We start from the raw sequence: 24613 nt of genomic DNA on the forward strand, positions 1-24613 counted from the left end.
AGCATCAAAATTGGCGTCAACAGCAATGGAGAAGAATCATCTTCACTCAAAGTTGCTACTGTGTTGAAATGTTATCTGTCTATGACTGGTGACAGACAGCCGTCTGAAACTCTGACTCTTATTGGCAACATGTTATTGAGGTTCGGATCTCCCGTGAAGGTCTGCCTATTTCACTCCTTTCAATCAGCTGCGAGTTAAATTGATAGTCTGGTAAACTTTGCAAAGTCAACACTTTAGGCTTGTTGCAGATGCCCAACAGATTACACAAACAGGCTATATTTTCTCACGCATCCTTCAAATGGTTTTTCAGAAAGAATTTTCAATGTTTAATTAAAAATATTTCAACAGCAACCAACTTGCTAACACTGTGGCCATATATATTTTTCGAGGGCAATATGGGGCGGTTGGGTAGCCTAGTGGTTAAAGAGTTAGCTCGTCACACTGAAGACCCGGGTTCGATTTCCGACATGGGTACAATGTGTGAAGCCCATTTCTGGTGTCCCCCGCTGTGATTTTGCTGGAATATTGCTAAAAGCTGCGTTAAACCATACTCACTCACTCACTCAAGGGCAATATCTCTACAAATTGAAAACATGACTTGTTCTTGCTTGTCTGGTAAGTAAATTTTATTGAGTATTAGAATTAAATGGCTAGTCCTTGGATGTTTACCCAGGTTATGCGTGACAGGGCAGGCCAGTACACACCTTTAGTTGTGGGGCAGTACGCCCCCATGCTCAATGGTTGGTGTGGGGAGGACCCGATACCAATCATCTACAGAGTTAACTAGTGGCCCCCGCTTGGAGAGCGCCGCCAATACAACTATCGGCCATCATACTGGACCAAGACACCGCCCAAAAGGGATTAGGTGCCTCTTTTGTAGGGTGGCGTCCAACCCCAATAGGGAGCTGCAAGTGGTCATATGGATGAAATGGGCCTCGAATATTCTGATTCCAAGTATTCTACCCTAAATAGGGTACATTGTGTTCTCCATACTCCTTCAGTGAGTTGGACCATTTCCCTGTCCCTGGCTCCCTCTGTGACTCCCTCCCCAGACCAGTCCTCGTCCTTTATGAGGCACAGGGATACAATCTGGCTGGAGGTGATGCAATGATCATCCTTCTGGATGGTGACGTGTCTGGACTCATTGAGGTGAACCTTTTTTTTCTGATTAGACACATTAGGAGTAGTGTACAGCACTGGTAAACTGTCATTGTTTGGTGAGGGTCATCTTCCTGAGGCAAGAGAGTTTACCAAAAAAGACTGTTAAAGTCCAGTTTCCACCCTTGCTGAAATCGGCAGGAATTTCTGGGTTCGATTGTAGCGCCACCAGTGGCTATTATGAGTTATCTCCCTTCTATGTCCCTCCTATTGACCAATCAGATTCCACATCTGATATCACTTGCATTTGCTTCAAACAAAATGGCAGCACCAAGTGATTACGATCTGATTGAAAATCAACATCTATATCGTAATAAAATAAAAAACTCTTACTTCGCGAAGTGCATCAAATCACGTGAGCACCTTGATTAAAAAAATGAAAAGATTTGGAAAATATCTGTTGACGCTATTTTGACAGTACTCATGCTTTGCAAATCCTGTTATTGACCAAAATCTGGACGGCAGTTTACGGACTGGATTTTGATTTTGTAACGTGAAATTTTGATTGGACTGTGCTTAGACTCGTTAGTCCAGCCAAAATATAACTCCATAATTCCAGCCTAGTTCGGCAAGGTTGGAAACTGGAGTTTTATAGTCAGTTAACTCCCTTGCCTCGGGAAGATGGGTTAGGGTCTGTATGCCAGTGTTTGTCCTGGCTGTACAAAAGAATTATGGGGGCTGTATCGTCCATCTCTCCTCTGACAGCAGACGCCCCAGCTGTTTGTACATGGAATGTTGCAGTGGGACACAATGTCATTGGGTCACAAGAGGATCCCATAATAGGTACTGCCACCCCAAATAACAACAGCAGTTTCCACCTCAGGAGCACTGCTTGTCTGCCTTGTGTACTCGTGTCTGAACCAACCAACCAACCCTCTCTCTGACAACCCTCCACCTCAGTCAGGCGGAACCAGGCAGGTGGTAGGCAGTGACTTGTGGCTGCTTTGTGTGAGGAAGCCATGGCATGGTGACACGCTATCACTCGTCGACCACCCAAACCAATTAAGTCACCTCTTCTTTCAAGCTATAGAGTTCTGGGTACCTTGGTCTCAAAGAGGTTTGATTGATTACATGGGTAATTGTAGTACATTTTTTTAAATACAGTTACAAATTACTAAACTGACTTTTCCAATGTAAGCGCATGTGGACCAAGTGATATTCAGAGGCCTTCAGTATTTGTTTGATGTCAGAATTGTGCAAACTGAAGGCCTGTAACATGTTGGAGGCATATAAGAGTGTGTCACAGAAAGATGGTTAATTTTCTGTCTGAGTGGGTTTTTCTGGGGAGAATATAGTGTATCCAATTAGATGTCTGTCTGTAAGCCAACTCCTCACTTGAAGGAGAAGCTCTGAATTTCTTCAGGCAAATAAGAATGAAGAGTTTAATCAGAGATGCCAAGCCATATGTCAACCCTCTTGTTTGTGATTAAAACTCCACTTAAAAGATACAGATGTTTTTTGTTCTGATCCAGATATCTTTGATTCAGTCTGACAACCCACATCAGACTGCTAATCAGTTCTCTGTTTTCAGACTTGGTTTTGTTATGAAACTCTAAGTACTCTCCTTATGATGCTTAGGTTATGTGTGACACAAGACAGTTTGAGATTAAACACAGTCAATTCAGATATGTTTTTGAAGTCTTCAGCTTGAGTGTTTATCCTTGAGGCATATTGACATTACGATGTCATTTCTCCAGGGCATTATTCCAAGTGTATGGCATCCGATTTGGACAAAGCTGTTTTGGAAATTATGCTTTATGTTTTCAATTTGTTTCAATCAAGGTATCATTTTGCTATTAAACGACCTTGCCTGAATTTTGTGCTAAGATGCCTTCAAACTCAAGTGAAACTTTTGGCAAACAAAGTTCAACAATATCATTGTAATTAACTCAGAGATTTGTCACTCAATAAAAAGTATTTAGTTATTAAGGTCTGACCATTTGATATTTGAGAAGGGAGTGCTCGGAATTGTGGCAAACAAATGTGTTACAGAATTTGTTACAGAATTTGTTTAATAAGATTATTTGGCATTATTTTAAAGACAGAATATATGTGATGTTGGACAGGTAGGTCATGTGGATGTCTTGAAAGTCATGTGGGCCCTCCAAATTGGTTACTTTTCCAGTCATTAGAGGGAAATATTAAAAGAAATTTTGTCTTATGCCACACTTTTATGGTGTGGAAAATTTCAGGCTTCGGTATGTTGAATAAAAAATAGTAACAAATGTGACACATTTTTGTTTCATTGGATGAATGATGTGAGTGTGTGTTTTGGCTGATAGATTCTTTAAATAATATTTTTAGAAAGTGTAGACTTAGTTTGATCCAGTGTAATGATATTGAAGGAACAAATTATCGTTGGTTGCAGGGACGGACCAACACCACTGACTGGGATGAGTAACTTGACAATGGTCTTGTACGAGCAGCAGCTGAACCACAACATCGCCAGCGGCGTCAGCTTCCCCATCACTGACCTCCAGCTCTGTGTACAGAAAGTCAAGGACTTTGACTTGAAAATCTCGCCAGATGAAAAGTAGGTTGTTGAAAAGCGTGAATGGACCAGTGAAGATCCGGGTTAGAATAGTTCTACTGCGACCCATGCTTGCTGTAAAAGGCAACTATGCTTGTCGAAAGAGGCGGCTGACGGGATCGGGTGTTCAGGCTCGCTGACTTGGTTGATCGATGTCATTGTATCCCAATTGTGTGGATCGATTCTCATGATGTCAATCACTGGATTGTCTGCTCCAGACTCGATTATTTACAGACCGCAGTCATATAGCTTGAATATTGCTGAGTGCGGCGTTAAACAACACAAACAAACAAATTACAAAAAAAGTGTGAATGAGGTGGGGTTGAAACATTCTGATCCGAATACGAAGGATGCATAACAGACAGACAGACAGACCAGAGAGACCAGACAGACTGCATGCAAGGCCTCTGGTCCAAGACACTAAATGTAGACTGGATCAGTGTCATGCATGCAATGTCCTATTACTATTTCGGAATGTCAAGATCATTTTTGTATGATATATGTTTAGCGTGAAGGAGTTTGAAACTTTTGATAAGTTCTTGTGAAGTCAGTGGACATCAGTGATGTAAACTTCACGACTGTAAGCGGGTAAACAGAGAGTACATCTAAACATTCTTTCCTTTCCTTAATATATTTAAATCAGATAATGTGTTTAACAGTATTAGCAGTGTTACTTCGTTCAGATTAATGTGTTTAGTAGTAACAGTGTTACTTCGTTCAGATTAATGTGTGTAGTAGTAACAGTGTTACTTCATTCAGTTTAATGTGTTACAGTAGTAACAGTGTTACTTCATTCAGGTTAATGTGTTACATTAGTAACAGTGTTACTTCATTCAGGTAAATGTGTTACAGTAGTAACAGTGTTACTTCATTCATGTTAATGTGTTTAGTAGTAACAGTGTTACTTCATTCAGTTAATTTAAGTAGCAACAGTGTTACTTCATTCAGGTAAATGTGTTACATTAGTAACAGTGATACTTCATTCAGGTTAATGTGTTACATTAGTAACAGTGTTACTTCATTCAGGTAAATGTGTTTAGTAGCAACAGTGTTACTTCATTCAGGTAAATGTGTTACATTAGTAACAGTGTTACTTCATTCAGGTTAATGTGTTACATTAGTAACAGTGTTACTTCATTCAGGTTAATGTGTTACATTAGTAACAGTGATACTTCATTCAGGTAAATGTGTTTAGTAGTAACAGTGTTACTTCATTCAGGTAAATGTGTTACATTAGTAACAGTGATACTTCATTCAGGTTAATGTGTTACATTAGTAACAGTGTTACTTCATTCAGGTAAATGTGTTTAGTAGCAACAGTGTTACTTCATTCAGGTAAATGTGTTACATTAGTAACAGTGTTACTTCATTCAGGTTAATGTGTTACATTAGTAACAGTGTTACTTCATTCAGGTAAATGTGTTTAGTAGCAACAGTGTTACTTCATTCAGGTAAATGTGTTACATTAGTAACAGTGTTACTTCATTCATGTTAATGTGTTACATTAGTAACAGTGTTACTTCATTCAGGTTAATGTGTTACATTAGTAACAGTGTTACTTCATTCAGGTTAATGTGTTACATTAGTAACAGTGTTACTTCATTCAGGTTAATGTGTTACATTAGAAACAGTGTTACTTCATTCATGTTAATGTGTTACATTAGTAACAGTGTTACTTCATTCAGGTTAATGTGTTACATTAGTAACAGTGTTACTTCATTCATGTTAATGTGTTACAGTAGTAACAGTGTTACTTCATTCAGTTTAATGTGTTACAGTAGTAACAGTGTTACTTCATTCATGTTAATGTGTTTAGTAGTAACAGTGTTACTTCATTCATGTTAATGTGTTACATTAGTAACAGTGTTACTTCATTCAGTTTAATGTGTTACAGTAGTAACAGTGTTACTTCATTCATGTTAATGTGTTTAGTAGTAACAGTGTTACTTCATTCAGTTAATTTAAGTAGCAACAGTGTTACTTCATTCAGGTAAATGTGTTACATTAGTAACAGTGATACTTCATTCAGGTTAATGTGTTACATTAGTAACAGTGTTACTTCATTCAGGTAAATGTGTTTAGTAGCAACAGTGTTACTTCATTCAGGTAAATGTGTTACATTAGTAACAGTGTTACTTCATTCAGGTTAATGTGTTACATTAGTAACAGTGTTACTTCATTCAGGTTAATGTGTTACATTAGTAACAGTGTTACTTCATTCAGGTAAATGTGTTTAGTAGTAACAGTGTTACTTCATTCAGGTAAATGTGTTACATTAGTAACAGTGATACTTCATTCAGGTTAATGTGTTACATTAGTAACAGTGTTACTTCATTCAGGTAAATGTGTTTAGTAGCAACAGTGTTACTTCATTCAGGTAAATGTGTTACATTAGTAACAGTGTTACTTCATTCAGGTTAATGTGTTACATTAGTAACAGTGTTACTTCATTCAGGTAAATGTGTTTAGTAGCAACAGTGTTACTTCATTCAGGTAAATGTGTTACATTAGTAACAGTGTTACTTCATTCATGTTAATGTGTTACATTAGTAACAGTGTTACTTCATTCAGGTTAATGTGTTACATTAGAAACAGTGTTACTTCATTCATGTTAATGTGTTACATTAGTAACAGTGTTACTTCATTCAGGTTAATGTGTTACATTAGTAACAGTGTTACTTCATTCATGTTAATGTGTTACAGTAGTAACAGTGTTACTTCATTCAGTTTAATGTGTTACAGTAGTAACAGTGTTACTTCATTCATGTTAATGTGTTTAGTAGTAACAGTGTTACTTCATTCATGTTAATGTGTTACATTAGTAACAGTGTTACTTCATTCAGTTTAATGTGTTACAGTAGTAACAGTGTTACTTCATTCATGTTAATGTGTTTAGTAGTAACAGTGTTACTTCATTCAGTTTAATGTGTTACTTTATTCAGTTTAATGTGTTACAGTAGTAACAGTGTTACTTCATTCAGTTTAATGTGTTACAGTAGTAACAGTGTTACTTCATTCATGTTAATGTGTTTAGTAGTAACAGTGTTACTTCATTCAGTTTAATGTGTTACAGTAGTAACAGTGTTACTTCATTCAGTTTAATGTGTTACAGTAGTAACAGTGTTACTTCATTCATGTTAATGTGTTTAGTAGTAACAGTGTTACTTCATTCAGTTTAATGTGTTACAGTAGTAACAGTGTTACTTCATTCAGTTTAATGTGTTACAGTAGTAACAGTGTTACTTCATTCATGTTAATGTGTTTAGTAGTAACAGTGTTACTTCATTCAGTTTAATGTGTTACAGTAGTAACAGTGTTACTTCATTCATGTTAATGTGTTTAGTAGTAACAGTGTTACTTCATTCAGTTAATTTAAGTAGCAACAGTGTTACTTCATTCAGGTTAATGTGTTCGGTAGTAACAGTGTTACTTTATTCAGGTTAATGTGTTTAGTAGTAACAGTGTTACTTCATTCAGGTTAATGTGTTTAGTAGTAACAGTGTTACTTCATTCAGGTTAATGTATTTAGAAGGAATAGTGTTACTTCATTCAGTTAATTTAAGTATCAACAGTGTTACTTCATTCAGGTTAATGTGTTTAGTAGTAACAGTGGTACTTCATTCAGGTTAATGTGTTTAGTAGTAACAGTGTTACTTCATTCAGTTAATTTAAGTAGCAACAGTGTTACTTCATTCAGGTTAATGTGTTACATTAGTAACAGTGATACTTCATTCATGTTAATGTGTTACAGTAGCAACAGTGTTACTTCATTCATGTTAATGTGTTTAGTAGCAACAGTGTTACTTCATTCAGGTTAATGTGTTTAGTAGTAACAGTGTTACTTCATTCAGGTTAATGTGTTCGGTAGTAACAGTGTTACTTTATTCAGGTTAATGTGTCACAGTAGTATCAGTGTTACTTCATTCAGGTTAATGTGTTTAGTAGTAACAGTGTTACTTCATTCATGTTAATGTGTTTAGTAGTAACAGTGTTACTTCATTCAGGTTAATGTGTTACATTAGTAACAGTGTAACTTCATTCAGGTTAATGTGTTACAGTAGTAACAGTGTTAATTCATTCAGGTTAATGTGTTACAGTAGTAACAGTGTTACTTCATTCAGGTTTATGTTTTACAGTAGTAACAGTGTTACTTCATTCAGGTTAATGTGTTACAGTAGTAACAGTCTTACTTCATTCAGGTTAATGTGTTACAGTATTAACAGTCTTACTTCATTCATGTTAATGTGTTTAGTAGTAACAGTGTTACTTCATTCAGGTTAATGTGTTACAGTAGTAACAGTGTTACTTTATTCAGGTTTATGTTTTACAGTAGTAACAGTGTTATATCATTTAGGTTAATGTGTTAAAGTAGTAACAGTGTTACTTCATTCAGGTTAATGTGTTAAGTAGTAACAGTGTTACTTCATTCAGTTTAATGTGTTTAGTAGTAACCATGGTAACAGTCTTACTTCATTCAGGTTAATGTGTTTAGTAGTAACAGTGTTACTTCATTCAGGTTAATGTGTTTAGTAGTAACAGTGTTACTTCATTCAGGTTAATGTGTTTAGTAGTAACAGTGTTACTTCATTCAGGTTAATGTGTTTAGTAGCAACAGTGTTACTTCATCCAGGTAAATGAGTTACATTAGTAACAGTGATACTTCATTCAGGTTAATGTGTTACATTAGTAACAGTGTTACTTCATTCAGGTAAATGTGTTTAGTAGTAACAGTGTTACTTCATTCAGGTAAATGTGTTACATTAGTAACAGTGTTACTTCATTCAGGTTAATGTGTTACATTAGTAACAGTGTTACTTCATTCAGGTTAATGTGTTACATTAGTAACAGTGTTACTTCATTCAGGTAAATGTGTTACATTAGTAACAGTGTTACTTCATTCAGGTTAATGTGTTACATTAGTAACAGTGTTACTTCATTCAGGTTAATGTGTTACAGTAGTAACAGTGTTACTTCATTCAGGTTAATGTGTTTAGTAGTAACAGTGATACTTCATTCAGGTTAATGTGTTTAGTAGTAACAGTGTTACTTCATTCAGGTTAATGTGTTTAGTAGTAACAGTGATACTTCATTCAGGTTAATGTGTTACATTAGTAACAGTGTTACTTCATTCAGGTAAATGTGTTACAGTAGTAACAGTGTTACTTCATTCAGGTTAATGTGTTACATTAGTAACAGTGTTACTTCATTCAGGTAAATGTGTTACATTAGTAACAGTGTTACTTCATTCATGTTAATGTGTTACATTAGTAACAGTGTTACTTCATTCAGGTTAATGTGTTACATTAGTAACAGTGTTACTTCATTCAGGTTAATGTGTTTAGTAGTAACAGTGATACTTCATTCAGGTTAATGTGTTTAGTAGTAACAGTGTTACTTCATTCAGGTTAATGTGTTTAGTAGTAACAGTGATACTTCATTCAGGTTAATGTGTTACATTAGTAACAGTGTTACTTCATTCAGGTTAATGTGTTTAGTAGTAACAGTGTTACTTCATTCAGGTTAATGTGTTTAGTAGTAACAGTGTTACTTCATTCAGGTTAATGTGTTTAGTAGTAACAGTGTTACTTCATTCAGTTTAATGTGTTTAGTAGTAACAGTGTTACTTCATTCAGGTTAATGTGTTACAGTAGTAACAGTGTTACTTCATTCATGTTAATGTGTTACAGTAGTAACAGTGTTACTTCATTCAGGTTAATGTGTTAAGTAGTAACAATGTTTCTTTAGTTTTGTTTCAAGAATATATCGTGAAATTAGTCTTAAATATGTTGTGTTGATGTTGGCTAGGCTGATCCTGCAATGACATTGTCTGCTTCTGTTACAGGCGGCCCCTGGTGGTATTCTATGCGCAGGACTCTCCCAGTGACTATGCCTTGTTACGGGAGCTGTGTCGCTGTTTCGGGTTGTTTGCTGCGGAGCACTACAAGCCTCGCAACCTACACCGCGGACTGTTGCGGTATAAACATGATTTGACAGCTTGGATCCAAATGTTTCATGTCTTGACCATTTTTATCTCAATACAAATGAATTTTTTTTTTAGTCAACGATAGGGAGTCTGTTATCAGGCTGCCTGTGTCTGTAATCATTTCTCGATTGTGAGTTATTTTTTTGCTGTGTTTAGAACAAGATGTACAACCATAGGAATCAGCTGTCACAAGTCATTATCTTTTTTGTGTGTCTCCTGATAAATTTTGGCAGAATGCATATTTATTTGACAGGTTGCAGGGAGTAGTTAAGTTTCATTCACACATTTTGCAGTTCTGTACCTCAAAATATTTGTTATTCCTTAGTAGTGTATTCCATTTTGACCAAAAAAATAATTTTCATATCATTTTTTTTTTTTTATTGGAAATATTCTTAAGGCTGTTGAATGTTTTGTTTTTGTTTTCAGATTTTTCTTTCAAGGCCATGATGTCTACTTGGTAGGATCTGCGACGGAGTACTTCAAACACAAACCGGCTCTTGTTTCCATGATTTCAAAGAATCTGCTGCAGAGCTGATTGACAGAACTTGCCTTTCTCTCAGGTTTGCACTGAGAGACTATACAGGTACAAATTTAAACATAAGGATCATATTTTTGCCACAACTGACTCAAACCTTTTCACATTCATGGCATACTTTGAGAAAGATCAAATTGCAACTGAAGATCAAATGTGATTGAAATCCCAGATGCTGGGAGGCAGGACTACTTGCTGATTCGGGAGATGTTACAGGAGCTCTATGATAGGTAGGCTGGAGGAGCTCCAGGACTGCTGCCTTTGATCAGCCTCCACTGGACACAGGGAGTGACATGTCAGACATCTTATCTGTTGATCCTGTTGGATTACCTGGCTTCATGCAGCAGGTTATTGTTGTACGGAGACGGTCTTGTCCACTTGAGGCGGTGTCCTGGAGGTGGAAGTAGTCTCTGTATGTTGGGATCACATCCAATGGGAGACGCACACACAGGATAGTGTCAACACTCCCTACATCTCCCAGACTCGAGTCCTTCATGAAGACATGTTAAATTAATGTGGGTATTAGAGATGCTATATGTTTAAGTGATATTTGAAACCTGTTGTATAAATGAAACAGGATTAACTCAAGGTTTTTCATCCCTTTCTTCTTTCTTATGTGATGCTTCAGTACAGGTGATAGTGCGTTTATCACTCACTGCCAACACTGCATTGAAAGAAAAAAGCACCGATCTATTCGTCAATCCTGTTTTTATTTTGAGACACGTTTTTAGATGCACTTTTCCACCAGCCTGAGGATGGTTATTAATGGTTTTGGAAATTCTGGCAGGTCTTGTATTTCATTGACCATATTTGATGTATTAAGTGTCTTGCTGTAACATTTACAACCTCTAAACGAAAGTATTCAATTGTAAAAAGATAATGGAAAATTTCCTTTTTGTCTGTGTTTTCAGTATTTATATGTTAGTATGTTAAGAAGTTCAACTTCAATAAAACAAGGTAGAATAGGTAGTCTCTTATAACTGCCAACCCATCGGAACTTTTATGTACCCTGGGCACTTATTACATTGAATAAGGTGATTTACTAGATGCTTATATATGTACGAAGAGAAGCATTACACCAGCCTATGTATAGTATAAGCCTACATAAGTTACTTTGGTTATTTCGGGCATATTTTGGACTGATGTAGAATCATATGGCCTCTGAATGACATCAATCAAAGAAAGAGATGTTGAACTTTATCTGTAGAAGAGTTGAGCATGGGTCTTAAACTGGATAGTTTAGGAAGGCTAAGGGAAAGGTTATTTTGGAAAGTACTTCATAAGAAATCAGTCTCCTTTCTGTTATAGATTTAGCAATGTTAAACTAAATGCACATTTGATACCGTATGAAAAACATCAAGACTTTAAAAGAGATTCAGATCTGATACTGTGATTATTGGGGGATTTTGTACACCTGGTGGATTTGTTACAGAAGATAATCAGGTACAGGTGTTGTTGTGAAATATTCAGATGAAAAGAGAAAATTGTGATTGAACTTTGTTTAAAGGACGTGTAGATCTGAATAAGTTACTTCAGAAATGACGTCACTGAATTCATCAGCCATGAAAGTACACTGCATTGAAATTGATGGTGAAAGAATTTAAACCAGATAATTTCCATACCATTTTTGTTTGTTCAAAGTTTGGGACTGACAAATATTGGGTGGGACTGGTAATTTGTATAGTTGCCACTCCACTGGGACTGGCAGTTTCAAAAGCCCGGCCTTGAAGTTTGAACATGGCTTGTCCTCAAGGGTAATGTCACCATATGATATTTCTTTTGTATGTTTGTGCCCGATCATTCAGATCATATTTATACAGAATATTATGCCATATTTGGATAATATTCAATACCAGCTGAAATTCAGTGTCTGATATCACCATGAAAACGCAATCCTTTGTATCAATATGAAAGTGTATCCTTGATCATGTTGGTTTTACTGAAAATGGTAGTAAATCTATCATTGAAAATGTCTAAGTCATGTCTTCCTCCAGCTGATACTGATGTGGAACTGTTTAACATTATCATACCCTATTTTGTATGAATATTATGGACACTGATTCAAGCTAATGTCCACAGAAGTATGTTTGTTTGAAGTGTTTCAGTCTTACCATTGTTTCATTTTGCTGTGTGATCAACTGTTTAAGATCACTGAAATTGTATTTTTTTCAACACTAGTCATTTTAAGCTTCAAATTGTGATGGAGAAAATGAGTTTAACAAGTAACTATGATTTGAGGTCTATAGTGGATCAATATTTCCTTTTCCTTGATGTTCCTTTTGCTATGTGGTGAATGTCATGTTGTCCTATTGTAACTGTGTGTTACATGATGTCAATAACTAGGATGTCATGTGTGCTAACTTATTCCTCAATGCCCAGCAAAGTAACAGGGCTTGATTTAATCATGAAACATGCGGGGTAGAATAGGTCTTCAGCAACCCATGCTTGCCGTAAGAGGCGACAATGCTTGTTGTAAGACGATACTAACAGGATCGCTTGGTCAGGCTTGCTGATTTGGTTGATGCATGTCATTGTATCCCAATTGCATAGATCGATGCTCTTGATGTCAATCACTGGACTCTATTATTTACAGACGGCCGTCATATAACTGGAATATTGCTGAGTGTGGTGTTAAACAACAAACAAACAAACAAACAAACAAACATATAAAGCATGTACTTGTGCAACCTGATATTTTTTTATACAGTGTACGTCAAGACTGTACAAAAATTGTGACTGACCTACTAAACATCTTTTGTACAGAATATCAATCTTTGAACCTGATGCACTTTAAATACCATAGTACATCATTATTTCCAGTGTTATGTGTAATTTGTCATTGTTCCTTGTGCTTGATGTCATCAAACTCTGGGTACTTTATGATTATGTTATACATCATACATTTTTGTGAATGCCAACCATGATTGAAAAGTTATCATGACAAGCTGTCTGAGGACAAGGAGCTGAAGAATCGCCTTGTAGCAGTGATGATGATATTGCCAATGACATTCAATTGTGGTTAAGTAGCTTCATTTACCACTGAACACCACATTTGGGTTATGAATACTACCAATTAATGACAATCATTTCGCAATTGCCATTGTTGCTTCATGTACCGAGAACTAAATAACATTGATAAGTGATCTGAGATTGTAATTTACGAATTACACACATTTTTGGTAAATAGCTACTGTTTAAAGTGCAACCTGGTTTAGTCTGGTGCAACATGCACTACGTGTAAGCTATATCTAGCTCCTTAAATCGACGCCTGTTAGCTGTTGAGTTGAGATTGCAGTGTGACTGGAATATGATGGCATTGTGGTTTGGGGGCGGTCGGGTAGCCTTGCGGTTAAAGCGTTCGCTCGTCACGCCGAAGACCTTGGTTCGATTCCCAACATGGGTACAATGTGTGAAGCCCATTTCTGGTGTCCCCCGCCGTGATATTGCTGGAATATTGCTAAAAGCAGCATAAAACCATACTCACTCACTCACTCACTCACTCACTCACTCACTCACTCACTCACTCACTCACTCACTCACTCACTCGTGGTTATGGCCATTGCACAGCAGCTCTATACAGTTACATACAATATGAATTTACAGGTGAACTCAATTTTTCTGTATCACTTTTGCTATAAATGTGTTTTTAACGAGATTTCAGTTTATTACAGTTGAATCATAAAGTTTTTTGTTTTATTTATTCACAGAACACGCTATGATGTGTTCCATGTTGTTATGGTGCTTTGTTTATGTACTCATCTGTATCCTTGCCGATATGTTCAGGAGATGTCATTGATGTACATAGAGTGTCATTATTATAAGCAGCAAGTGACTTTGTTCATGTTAGTTTCATTCTGGTAACTACATTGTAATTTGACATATGTCAGCTGTGGTTGTTCAACAGAAAGCATTTTGTTTCCTGTTGACAAGATAAAGAGGCATAGACATTAATAGGGTAATCCATAAGTTCATAAACTGCCTAATCTTTGATCTTGATGTACTGACTGATGTACTATTTGTTGTACTGACTAATGTTCTAATTGAGGAACTGACTGGCCTGTACTGACTGATGTACTAACTGTACTGTACCGATTGATGTACTGACTGTACTGTATTGACTGATGTACTAACTGTACTGTACTGTACTGACTGATGTGCTGACGGTGCTGTACTGATTGATGTACTGACTGTACTGTACTGACTGATGTGCTGACGGTGCTGTATTGATTGATGTACTGACTTTACTGTACTGATTGATGTACTGACTGTACTGTACTGACTGATGTGCTGACGGTGCTGTATTGATTGATGTACTGACTGTACTGATTGATGTACTGACTGTACTATACTGTACCAATTGATGTACTGACAATACTGTACTGATTGATTTACTAACTGTACTGTACTGTACTGATTGATGTGCTGACGGTGCTGTACTGATTGATGTACTGACTGTACTGTACTGATTGATGTACTGACTGCACTGTACTGATTGATGTACTGACTACTTTATTGATTGATGTACTGACTGTACTGTACTTATTGATGTACTGACTATACTGTACTGATTGATGTACTGACGGTGCTGTACTGTACTGATTGATGTACTGACTGTCCTGTACTGATTGATGTACTGACTACTGTATTGATTGATGTACTGACTGTACTGTACTGAATGATGTACTGACAATACTGTACTGATTGATGAACTGACTGTGCTTTTCTGATTGATGTACTGACGGTGCTTTACTGATTGATGTACTGACTGTACTGTACTGACTGATGTATTGACTGTGCTGTTCTGATTGATGTACTGACTGTACCCTACTGATTGATGTACTGATGGTGCTGTACTGATTGATGTACTGACTGTACTGTACTGATTGATGTACTGTTGGTGCTGTACTGACTGATGTACTGACTGTACTGTACTGACAGGCCTGTACTGATTGATGTACTGACGGTACTGTACTAATTGATGTACTGGCGGTGCTGTACTGATTGATGTACTGACTGGCCTGAACTGACTGGTCTGTACTGATTGATGTACTCACATCACTGTGAGTACTATGTACTCTGATTTATATATCTCGATAACTAAATTAATCAGTTAATTCAGAATGTAAATAATAAAGGCTGTGACATTATTAAATATGTTATACATCCTGTTGTTTCTGGATGCTACCATATCTACACCCAAAGGGGAGTACCATGAAAGGAATATTTGTGTTCTGTGTGGGTTATCATTTATTGAAATTGAAATTTCAGGTTTGAGGGAGTAAAGAAGGTAAGCCAGATCATTTCACAAAAATTGACATCTGATTGGCACCCTTCATTTAGATTGGGCAGTCAGTGTTTGCTCAGGGTTTCCCTGACGAGAACTTCTATGGATCAAGGGCTTGTTCACAATTCACGAAGACAAGTATAATATTGGAGTAGAAGATCTTTTTGATATTGATGTTTTAATATGACAAAGCACTATGTCAAACACAAGGTTCTGGAAAGTATGACTGTCATGATGATGGAATGGTTGTTCTGAAGTTTTTACCAGTGTGACGTATAGTCAAACACACTTACTTACATGTGTCACAATGCTTTAATATTTTCCTTGTCTAGATGTGTTTACTGCCTTATCAGTTACTTGAAATATTTTATGCACTTTTACCTTTGTTTGAGAAAGGTAGATCTGTCAGTTAGTATTTGATCTTTCTCATTTTCAAGAGATGAACATTTCTCTAATATTTTAACTAGTATAATATTCCAGATGTACAGGTTGGTTATTCCCAGAAGGTATTAAAAGACATGATGCCTGATAGATTAATGCTCCTGTTTAATGGACAAATCTACCGTTTTGTTAACATTTCGTATTCAAGAGTTAGCTTTATAGGAAGTTAACATCAAATCAACTTACTTTTTTGTATTTACTTCATGCTACTTAGCATGGTCAACAGAACTATCTGTAATTAATATTAACAGGTCAACAGGAAAGTTGGATAGGGTATTTGTTGATTGGTACTGTTGATGTCATGCACCAACCTTGTGTTTTGAAAGCATAATACATCTAGAGACTTATTTGTTATCCTGTTCAGGGAAGATACTTTATGCGAAATCCATATAGTCCACAATCTTGCTTTGAGGCAAGGTTGTTTTGGGTAAAACTAACTGTCCTAACTATTTATATAGTCTTGGTCTATGAGTATTTCTTATGATACCATTGCAGGGTGGAAAAATATTCCAGCTTTAATTTGAAGTCATTGGATCATGTTGTGTTTGTGAGTCAGTTGATATGTTCAATAAAGCATCAAACTTTGAAGTATCGTAAGTGTGATGAGCAGTTATGGCTAATTCAGACTGAAATGCTGTGAACATTCGTCATTGACAATTTATGTTATTGGCAAACAGCATTGAACTTCAAGCAAAGCATTGAGAGATCAACAATAAACACGATGAACTAAATGCTTTGATTAAACAGGATATACTTTTTGTGTATGTTTGATTGAACAGGATATACTGTTTGTGTATGTTCGATTTGCTTCTAAACTCCAACATGTCACATTAAATAATGTTATGTCATCAGATGTGGTTCTGTGCTTTTTCATACATCAGACTTGCGTTTTTCACCCTTGATTTGTTCAACTGGATACATATTTCCTGGACATGGTGTAGTTATTGTGGGAATACAGAACAAATTAAATGTGTTTCATAGAAGTTACATATTTCATAATTTTTGGTGTTCAGACCAATAAAAACTGTATCACATTATGAGGTTTGGTTTGTCCCTGAGTATTGTAGACAGTTTAGTCTGTGAGCAGAGCACCTGCAAGAGCAATAGGCCAGACTTGGGTAAGCAACAATGGTGGTCTTTGATATGCAGTAGATGTACCTGCATCTATATATTTGGTTTCAGAAATAGTGAAGAACAGAAAGAATTCCATAGCAACATTTCTTTTCTTGTTTTCAAGGTGGCCCAGTCCTCTTAGGCACTGCGATTCGCTATGCAGAGTTGCATCCCTTAGGCATGCCAGAAACCTATGATTGTGGGTTCCAATCCCGGTTCACCCCGATTATGTTTCTAGGTTTGTCAGCAGGATACCCTTGCTCGTGGGTTTCACCAAAGTGGTAAACATCTAAGACCTGCATCACTTTGGGCTTTCCTCCCACATTAAGCTGACACGCCGTGACATAACTGGAATACTGGTTGCATATACAGACCATGATATACAATTACCAAATAGCCTGTTGGAAGTTGGAATAATTTACACAGTGCACACTGTTTGGTCAATATTATATGGTAGTTTCTGCAGGTTGAATAATTCTTTGTAAATCTGCACAGAGACCCTCGAAGAACCGGGATAGAGTAGATCTTCAGCAACCCATGCTTGCCGTGAAAGTCGACTATGCTTGTCCTAAGAGATACTAACAGGATTGGGTGGCCAGGTTCACTGATTTGGTTGATGCATGTCATCGTATCCCAATTGGGTGGATAGATGTTCATGATGTCAACCACTGGACTGTCTGGTCCAGATTATTCACAGGACGCCATTATTTTAGTGCGGCATTAAACAACAAACATGGATTTCAATAATAACATCAGTGTTTATCGGTTTGGAATCCTCAGGATTCATTCCAGGAAATTGTTTTCTGAATATATAGGTCAATATTTGCACCGGACAGTGATAAGTCTATCAGGTTCCAATAAATATACTCTTTTCAATAGAGCTAAGTACTATTAACAGTAGAAAAAAACACTTGGGTATTAAGATATGTATATATTCAATATACCCTTACATTAGAGGGGATGGGATAGAATCATTTCATTTTGGCAGAAAACTACATAGGTTTGCGGTTAAATGTGTTTTCAGTAAATGTCTACATGTCTGGGTCAGTTTTCTGAATGTATGTAAGAACACTGTATATTATCCTTGGATTGTCTAGACAATATCAGTTGAGATTTGACAATGACGTGATATTTTATGTTCTGCTTAAATCAGGTTGTATTTCAAATTTTATTACTATAATGACATGACACAGCTTCATCTAATATCATATATTTTATCATTTTCTAAGGAAACAAGATATTTTTGTTCAGCTACAGATTAAAAAACAGATTAAAGCTATTTCTGGGATAATATATATTTATTATCCCCCGACACGAAGTGGAAGGGGGATATAGGAATGGGTGCCTTCCGTCAGTCCTTCCGTCCACTATCCGTCCGCCCATCCATCCGTCCATCACATTTCGTTTCCAGAGCAAATCTTGAAAACCATACCATATTTCTTCACCAAACTTGGCACATTGATAGGTCTAGTGGTGAACTGGTGCCTTTTGATAGTTTGGGTTTTTAATTTTTTTTTTTAAATTCGAGTTTCCATGGCAACGACTTTGACTTAGACTGAAATTATGAGTTATGCTCCGGAAACGAACCATACCCTCACAGAAGCTAAGTCCATCTTGTTGCCATGGAAACGTAAAAAATACAAATTTCTAAATAGCAAAAGGCACCAGTTCAGCATGTACTTGACAGACCTGCAAAGTTTCATGAAAAAATAATGAACGGTTTCTGAGTTATGGAAACGGACGGACGGACGGAGCCCGTTTCTATATCCCCCGCAAACTTTGTTGGGCGGGGGGTAATAAAGAAGTTGTTCGTCCATATGTCTCATCCTTACTCATTACAAATACAGTTACATATTCTATCATAAACTGCAGATGGCAAAACAACACCAGTAATATTTTTTTTTACTGCTGCAGTTAGGCCATTTACAAAAGGCCAAGTGAACATAGTTCACAGGAGCTAATGCACTGGACACAACCGGACATGTCATATTGGCGGGGGATTAGAGTATGTCATGCTTGTTTAATTTATTTTGCTTGGAGTTGTTGCAATTATACCATACCATGTAAGAAATTGAAGAGCTCTCAGATATACTTATACCTTGGGGTTTTGCAGTGTCTAGACTTTTGTGTGTAAGAGTGTCCATGTCCTCTGTGGGGAACTTAGAAGTTTGACTAAGGTTTTGGTCAGTTAGGCAATGTGAACGAGTGCATGAGGTTGTTGTTACAGAGATATCTCAGACCGAGTCAGTACATGTAAGAGGAAGTGACGACGGTTTGCCCATTTGACATGTGTTGCTGAAACTTGCTTCCAGGATCCGTGTTCCGGAAGTCTTTATTGGCCCCGATTAGGATCCTTTGTCAACACCATTACCACATGCTTGTGTGTTGCGTCCTCCACCTGTGACATCCTGGGCTCTTCTCACTCATCATTTGGGCGACCCATGAAGATCCGGGTTCGAATAGGTGTTCAGCAGCCCATGCTTTTCGTAAAAGGCAACTACGCTTGTCGTGAGCGGCGACTAACAGGATCGGGTGGTCAGGCTTGCTGACTTGGTTGATGCATGTCATCGTATCTCAATTGCGTGGATCGATGCTCATGATATTGATCACTGGATTGTCTGGTCCATATTCGATTATTTACAGACCGCCGTTATATATCTGGAATATTGCTGAGTGCGGCGTTAAACAAATATATTCGATTAAAACACTGAGAAGGACGTACATATGAAACACCTTAATATGTTGAAAGAGTGAAAATGGCCTTATGAATTCACAAAAATATTACGTCCAAATATCAATGAATAACCCATACACACTTAAAAAAAGAAACGCACAGGTAGTATGTAGTTCATTGAACCCGACTACAAAAAAATGTTTTTAGAAAATGTTGGTGGCCTGATATTCGACAAAAGGTGCGTCAAAACGCAGCCATTGTCGATTTGCAATGTCTTAAACGGCATTGTTTTTACACTTGTTCAAAAATGTCATGAAAGGAAAACAGTATAGTAAAATGCACGTGCAAGTTATGGCATTCGTAACTCGTGGCAGTGGCTATATAAAAAGGCAAACAAAAGCCAATAATTTGTCATTCAGTTGTCAACACTTTTCAAGTTCGAAAATGCCGAGACCCCTAGCCGATCGGAACATCTCCATAGTACGTATCCAAAGAGGGGAATCGCAGTCTTCTGTTGCACGCCACTTCAACGTCCACCACAGCACCAATCGCCGCCTTTGGGACCGATGCAAGCACACAGTTCAATTCCACTGCAGACCGTCCGAGAACCGGCCTACACCACGAGATCTGACTTGGTTGTGGTTCGGGGAAATTTGACAGCAAATCGCTACATGAATCAAATTCTCCAACCTCACTTTCTTCCAATCATTGACCGCCAGAGGGAGCTGTTTCAACAGGACAACGCTCCACCGCACACAGCTCGTGTCACGGTTGGCTACCTTCATAATGCCAACATCAACGTTTTGCTTTGGCCGCCAAGATCTCCAGCTCTCAACCCAATCGAACACCTCTGGGATAAACTCGATCGACGTGTACGTCAACGTCAGAACACGCTGCAGACACTCCCACAACTCCCAGGAAGAATAGCGAAGAATTCCGCAGGATAGAATTCGTACACTTATCCAGTCAGTGCCGAGGAGATGCAGAGCCGTGATTGCTGCCCGGGGCGGTCACACGAGATACTGAGTTCAGCGCAACCTTGTGGCCTTATGTGACAATGAACTTCATATATGTATCTATGATATTAAATATATCGACTTGATTAGGTACAGAAAAATTTACTAAAATTTACCTGTGCATTTCTTTTTTTGAAGAGCGTACGTGCGACTGACGGAGAGCTCCATAGAGTATGTCTCGCATAAGATCGATATACATGCTTGTACTTACATAAAGTGATCGAATTTGGATATACTATATTTGGAGCGAGGAACTGTTATATTTATCTGAAACAAATCAATATTTCCACAGAGTGGAATAACATGTTTTTGCACACTGAAATCAAACTTAATACCGGAATTACTGTCCCCCCTTTTTCGATGATATTTTTTCCCCACTAAGATCAGTAAAGAAACAAAATAAATTAAACGTATGGCTTTTTTCGTCAAATAACACTCACTTTTATCTTTATCTCATCACGTAATAAGTTGCGTCATTCGGGAAAATATAAACAACAGTTGGTGAAAGAAATATGTTCTTTGACAAGACATGAATATTTTCTATATTGGTTATATATTTTGTGATTTAATACCATATTTATCCGGAAATTCTTTTTTCACTGGAATAAGTCGTCTATCTGTCTTTTGACCGCCTCAGTGTTCTAGTGATAGAGCATCTTCCTGGTGAGCGGAAGGTCGGGGGTCATTCCAAAAGACGTTTAAAGATGGTACCTATTGTTACACTGGCTGGCGCTTGGCATTAATGGGCTAAATTAAGGACTGGTCGGCTCGAAGTCGGTAAACGTTGTCTGAGTGGGGTATTTATGTTAAGCTGCGGCATGGTATCTCAGTGGGTAAGCACTATACAATCGCGCGCGCTGATATTTGATCAGACCGCCTCAGTGGTCTAATGGTAGAGCGTCCGCCCGGAGAGCGGAAGGTCCGGGATTCGATCCCCGGCCGCGTCATACCAAAAGACGTTAAAAGATGGTACTTGTTGTTACCCTGTCTGGCGCTCGGCATGAAGGGTCTAAAACAAGGACTGGTCGGCTCGGAGTCAGTTTACTGTGTCTGAGTGGGGTATTCATGTTAAACTGCGGCATGGTATCTCAGTGAGCTAGCACTATAAATCGGCATCAGTCCGGACTAGTACAAGCAGCCACACAAACACACACACGTACATGCACGTCGCTATATAAGTGCAATAATCTTGGACGCGACGTTAAACCCCATTTCACCTCACCTCACCTATATTTGATCAATAGACACAATCACTGTTTTTCTGGGGTTGACATCTCTCAACAAGCGCCCCCTTACAGTCCTAATATTACAAAAAAATCTAAATAAGTATTTAGGATAACTAACACTTAAACTAGTTTTAGCATGTTTAGATTGCGCAGGGGGGGCACATAACTTGAGAAATAGCCCCTCTAGTGGTGGGTCGCTAAACATGACATCACGTCTCACAAGTTAGTAGTTTTACTGCTATTATGTATATATTGTCAACGTGTTAGTAGATACACACTTTGGGATTTCAATTTGTTCATATATACGATCAAAAAGAGTCTCTAAATGTTTTATCCGAGGCTCAAGTGTTTTACAGTGGATTCAACGTTTTGATGGTCATCGAGTGTAGCTGACATTATGTAAAAAGCTCTATGCACTGGCACGATATACCAAGAGAGGGATTATGAAAACCAATCCCCCGTTTATCCACAATATGTTTGTAATGGATATACAACTTCTATAACATTTTTGTAGCTGAAAACATGGCGACTGAGACAGCCCTTCCATCATATTTAACCGGACTAATTTGAAGAGCGGTCAGGTTCGTTGACTTGGTCGGTTATGCGTGATCTTATTTAAGAAATAGACGACGAGCAGCTCACCTTTTCGCGAACATCTGCTATCATCACTTTTCGATACAGATTCATAAACACTTACTCACGATAAAGTCGGACTCGTAAAATGGACTGATTGTGGAAATCGTTTTGTCGCTTATATTTATTCCAATATTAAGTTGACAGTCCTGAAAAACTTTCAAAGCAGCATTAAAACGTACTGAGCGACCCTATATTGACAAAAACGTACACCGAGGCCTATATACAAGGACAAGGACCATAGTGGTTAAGGATTGACTACATGTGACCCCCCTTCCCCCCCCCCCCCCCCCCCCCCAGTGTGGATGTGAGGAGGCACAATGAAGTTATCGGTACTGAGGTTTTTTTTGCTGTGACCTTCTTAACCAACCACTTGAAGCCAGATACATTATGTAATTGTTTGTTATTTTAGAATATGTATGTCACAAATAAACTGCCCTTACGTTCCACTGATCCCCAAGATTAACAGATGTGGTTTCAGTCCCTGCAACTGCGATTAAACGCATGTACACATGTCGGTGGAGAGGTGAGTGAACGCTAGATCCTTCACGGTTGTGGAAAAACACCGTTGTTGATCGCGTCAAGTTGACAGGAGATAAATTAAAAAATAAAAAGTTGAGAGGAGATGCCATCGGGATGAAATGGACCAGGGAGAGGAGAGAGGATCAGCGACAAGAAGTGTTTTGATGAAGAGTGTCATCGCCTGTCATATTCCCTCAGGACACCGGTTAGTGTCTCTACTGGACCACAGTGCCTTGATCGGAAACCACGGTGGCTTAGTGAGGACGGTTGAATGTCGTAGTTTGAATAGATGTCATTACAAGGTACATTTGTTGAAAAATAGTTGGGTTGATAATGATTGATTGAGTTTAATAGTGATTTAATTCAATCATATGTTTATTGTGTACTACTACTACTACTACTACTACTACTACTACTACTACTACTACTACTACTACTAGTTTACTACTACTACTACTGCATGACTACTGCTGCTGCTACTACTGCTACTACTACTACTACCTTACTACTATTACTACTACTCCTTCTACTACTACTGCTGCTTCTGGTGCTCCTGCTATTACTGCTACTGCTACTACTGTTACTACTACTACTGCTGCTACTGCTTCTGCAATCACTGATACTGCTACTGCTGTCACTACTACTGCTACTACTACTACTACTACTACTACTACTATTACTACTATTGCTACTACCCCTACCATTGTCTTATATAACACCTGAAGTTGCAGACCATAACGATGCAGAACACATACGACTGGGTCCTCTGTAAACAGAATGATCATACACGTCATGAAGCTGGCACGTACCATCCCCCATCTATGTAACAACAATTAGTAACAACATTGGAGTGTGAGAAGAAGCATGTTCTGGAATACAAATTCAAAATTTACCTGTGGAAAAGGAAACTTTTCACACGCTTTGGATTCCAAAGAAACAATTGCACGTTTCCAACTGTACCGTAATCATTTGTTTATGAGGCCCGTGAAGATCCGGGGTAGAATAGGTCTTCAGCAACTCATGCACAATTAAGATCTATTTATTGTCTTTGGTGGTTATTTATACAGAAATCCGCCTCTGTATCCGCCCATGCGAACACAGCTGCATGCTGTCTACCAGTACACCACACCTAGCGCGTTGACACGCATTGAACACGGTTACATGAGTTGGAGTTTTTAAAAAAATCCACAAGTCCTGCAATATTTAACTTTACTGTATGTTACTGAAACTCCACCAATGAGTAATACAATTTCATTTCTATCTTCAGGTAATTATTGTAATCACGCAGCGTTGATATGTCATCTATTGTTGATAATCACTTTCTGAGACGTGCCTGTACGAGCATAACCTGTAGCTGAAACTACGCATGCTAATATATTTGTAAATAAGTCCCGAAGCAAATCAGTATCATAATAGGGCTGTCTAGTGGATTGCGTGACCCTTACAGCGTGGCGTATGATTTCCTTCAGTCACGATGTTGGAATTCAGCCTAACAAAGCAC

The 24613-nt window shown here is 37.8% G+C and overlaps 1 protein-coding gene across 2 annotated transcripts in view; it reads left to right on the forward strand.

Moving 5' to 3' along the window:
- Positions 1–16779, forward strand: part of LOC124134055 (protein O-linked-mannose beta-1,2-N-acetylglucosaminyltransferase 1-like) — a 49867-nt gene extending 33088 nt beyond the window's left edge. For both annotated transcript variants that reach the window (XM_046498693.2, XM_046498683.2), the window contains exons 24-26: positions 3527–3691; positions 9531–9662; positions 10098–16779. In XM_046498693.2, the coding sequence (XP_046354649.1) occupies positions 3527–3691; positions 9531–9662; positions 10098–10206 (406 nt within the window). In that variant the 3' untranslated portion in view covers positions 10207–16779. The remainder of the gene's footprint in view (positions 1–3526; positions 3692–9530; positions 9663–10097) is intronic.
- The last annotated feature ends 7834 nt before the right edge of the window (positions 16780–24613 follow it).

This window comes from Haliotis rufescens, unplaced genomic scaffold (genome assembly GCF_023055435.1).
Source record: "Haliotis rufescens isolate VD_foot unplaced genomic scaffold, xgHalRufe1.0.p SCAF_16, whole genome shotgun sequence".
NCBI classification, from domain to species: Eukaryota; Metazoa; Mollusca; class Gastropoda; order Lepetellida; family Haliotidae; genus Haliotis; species Haliotis rufescens.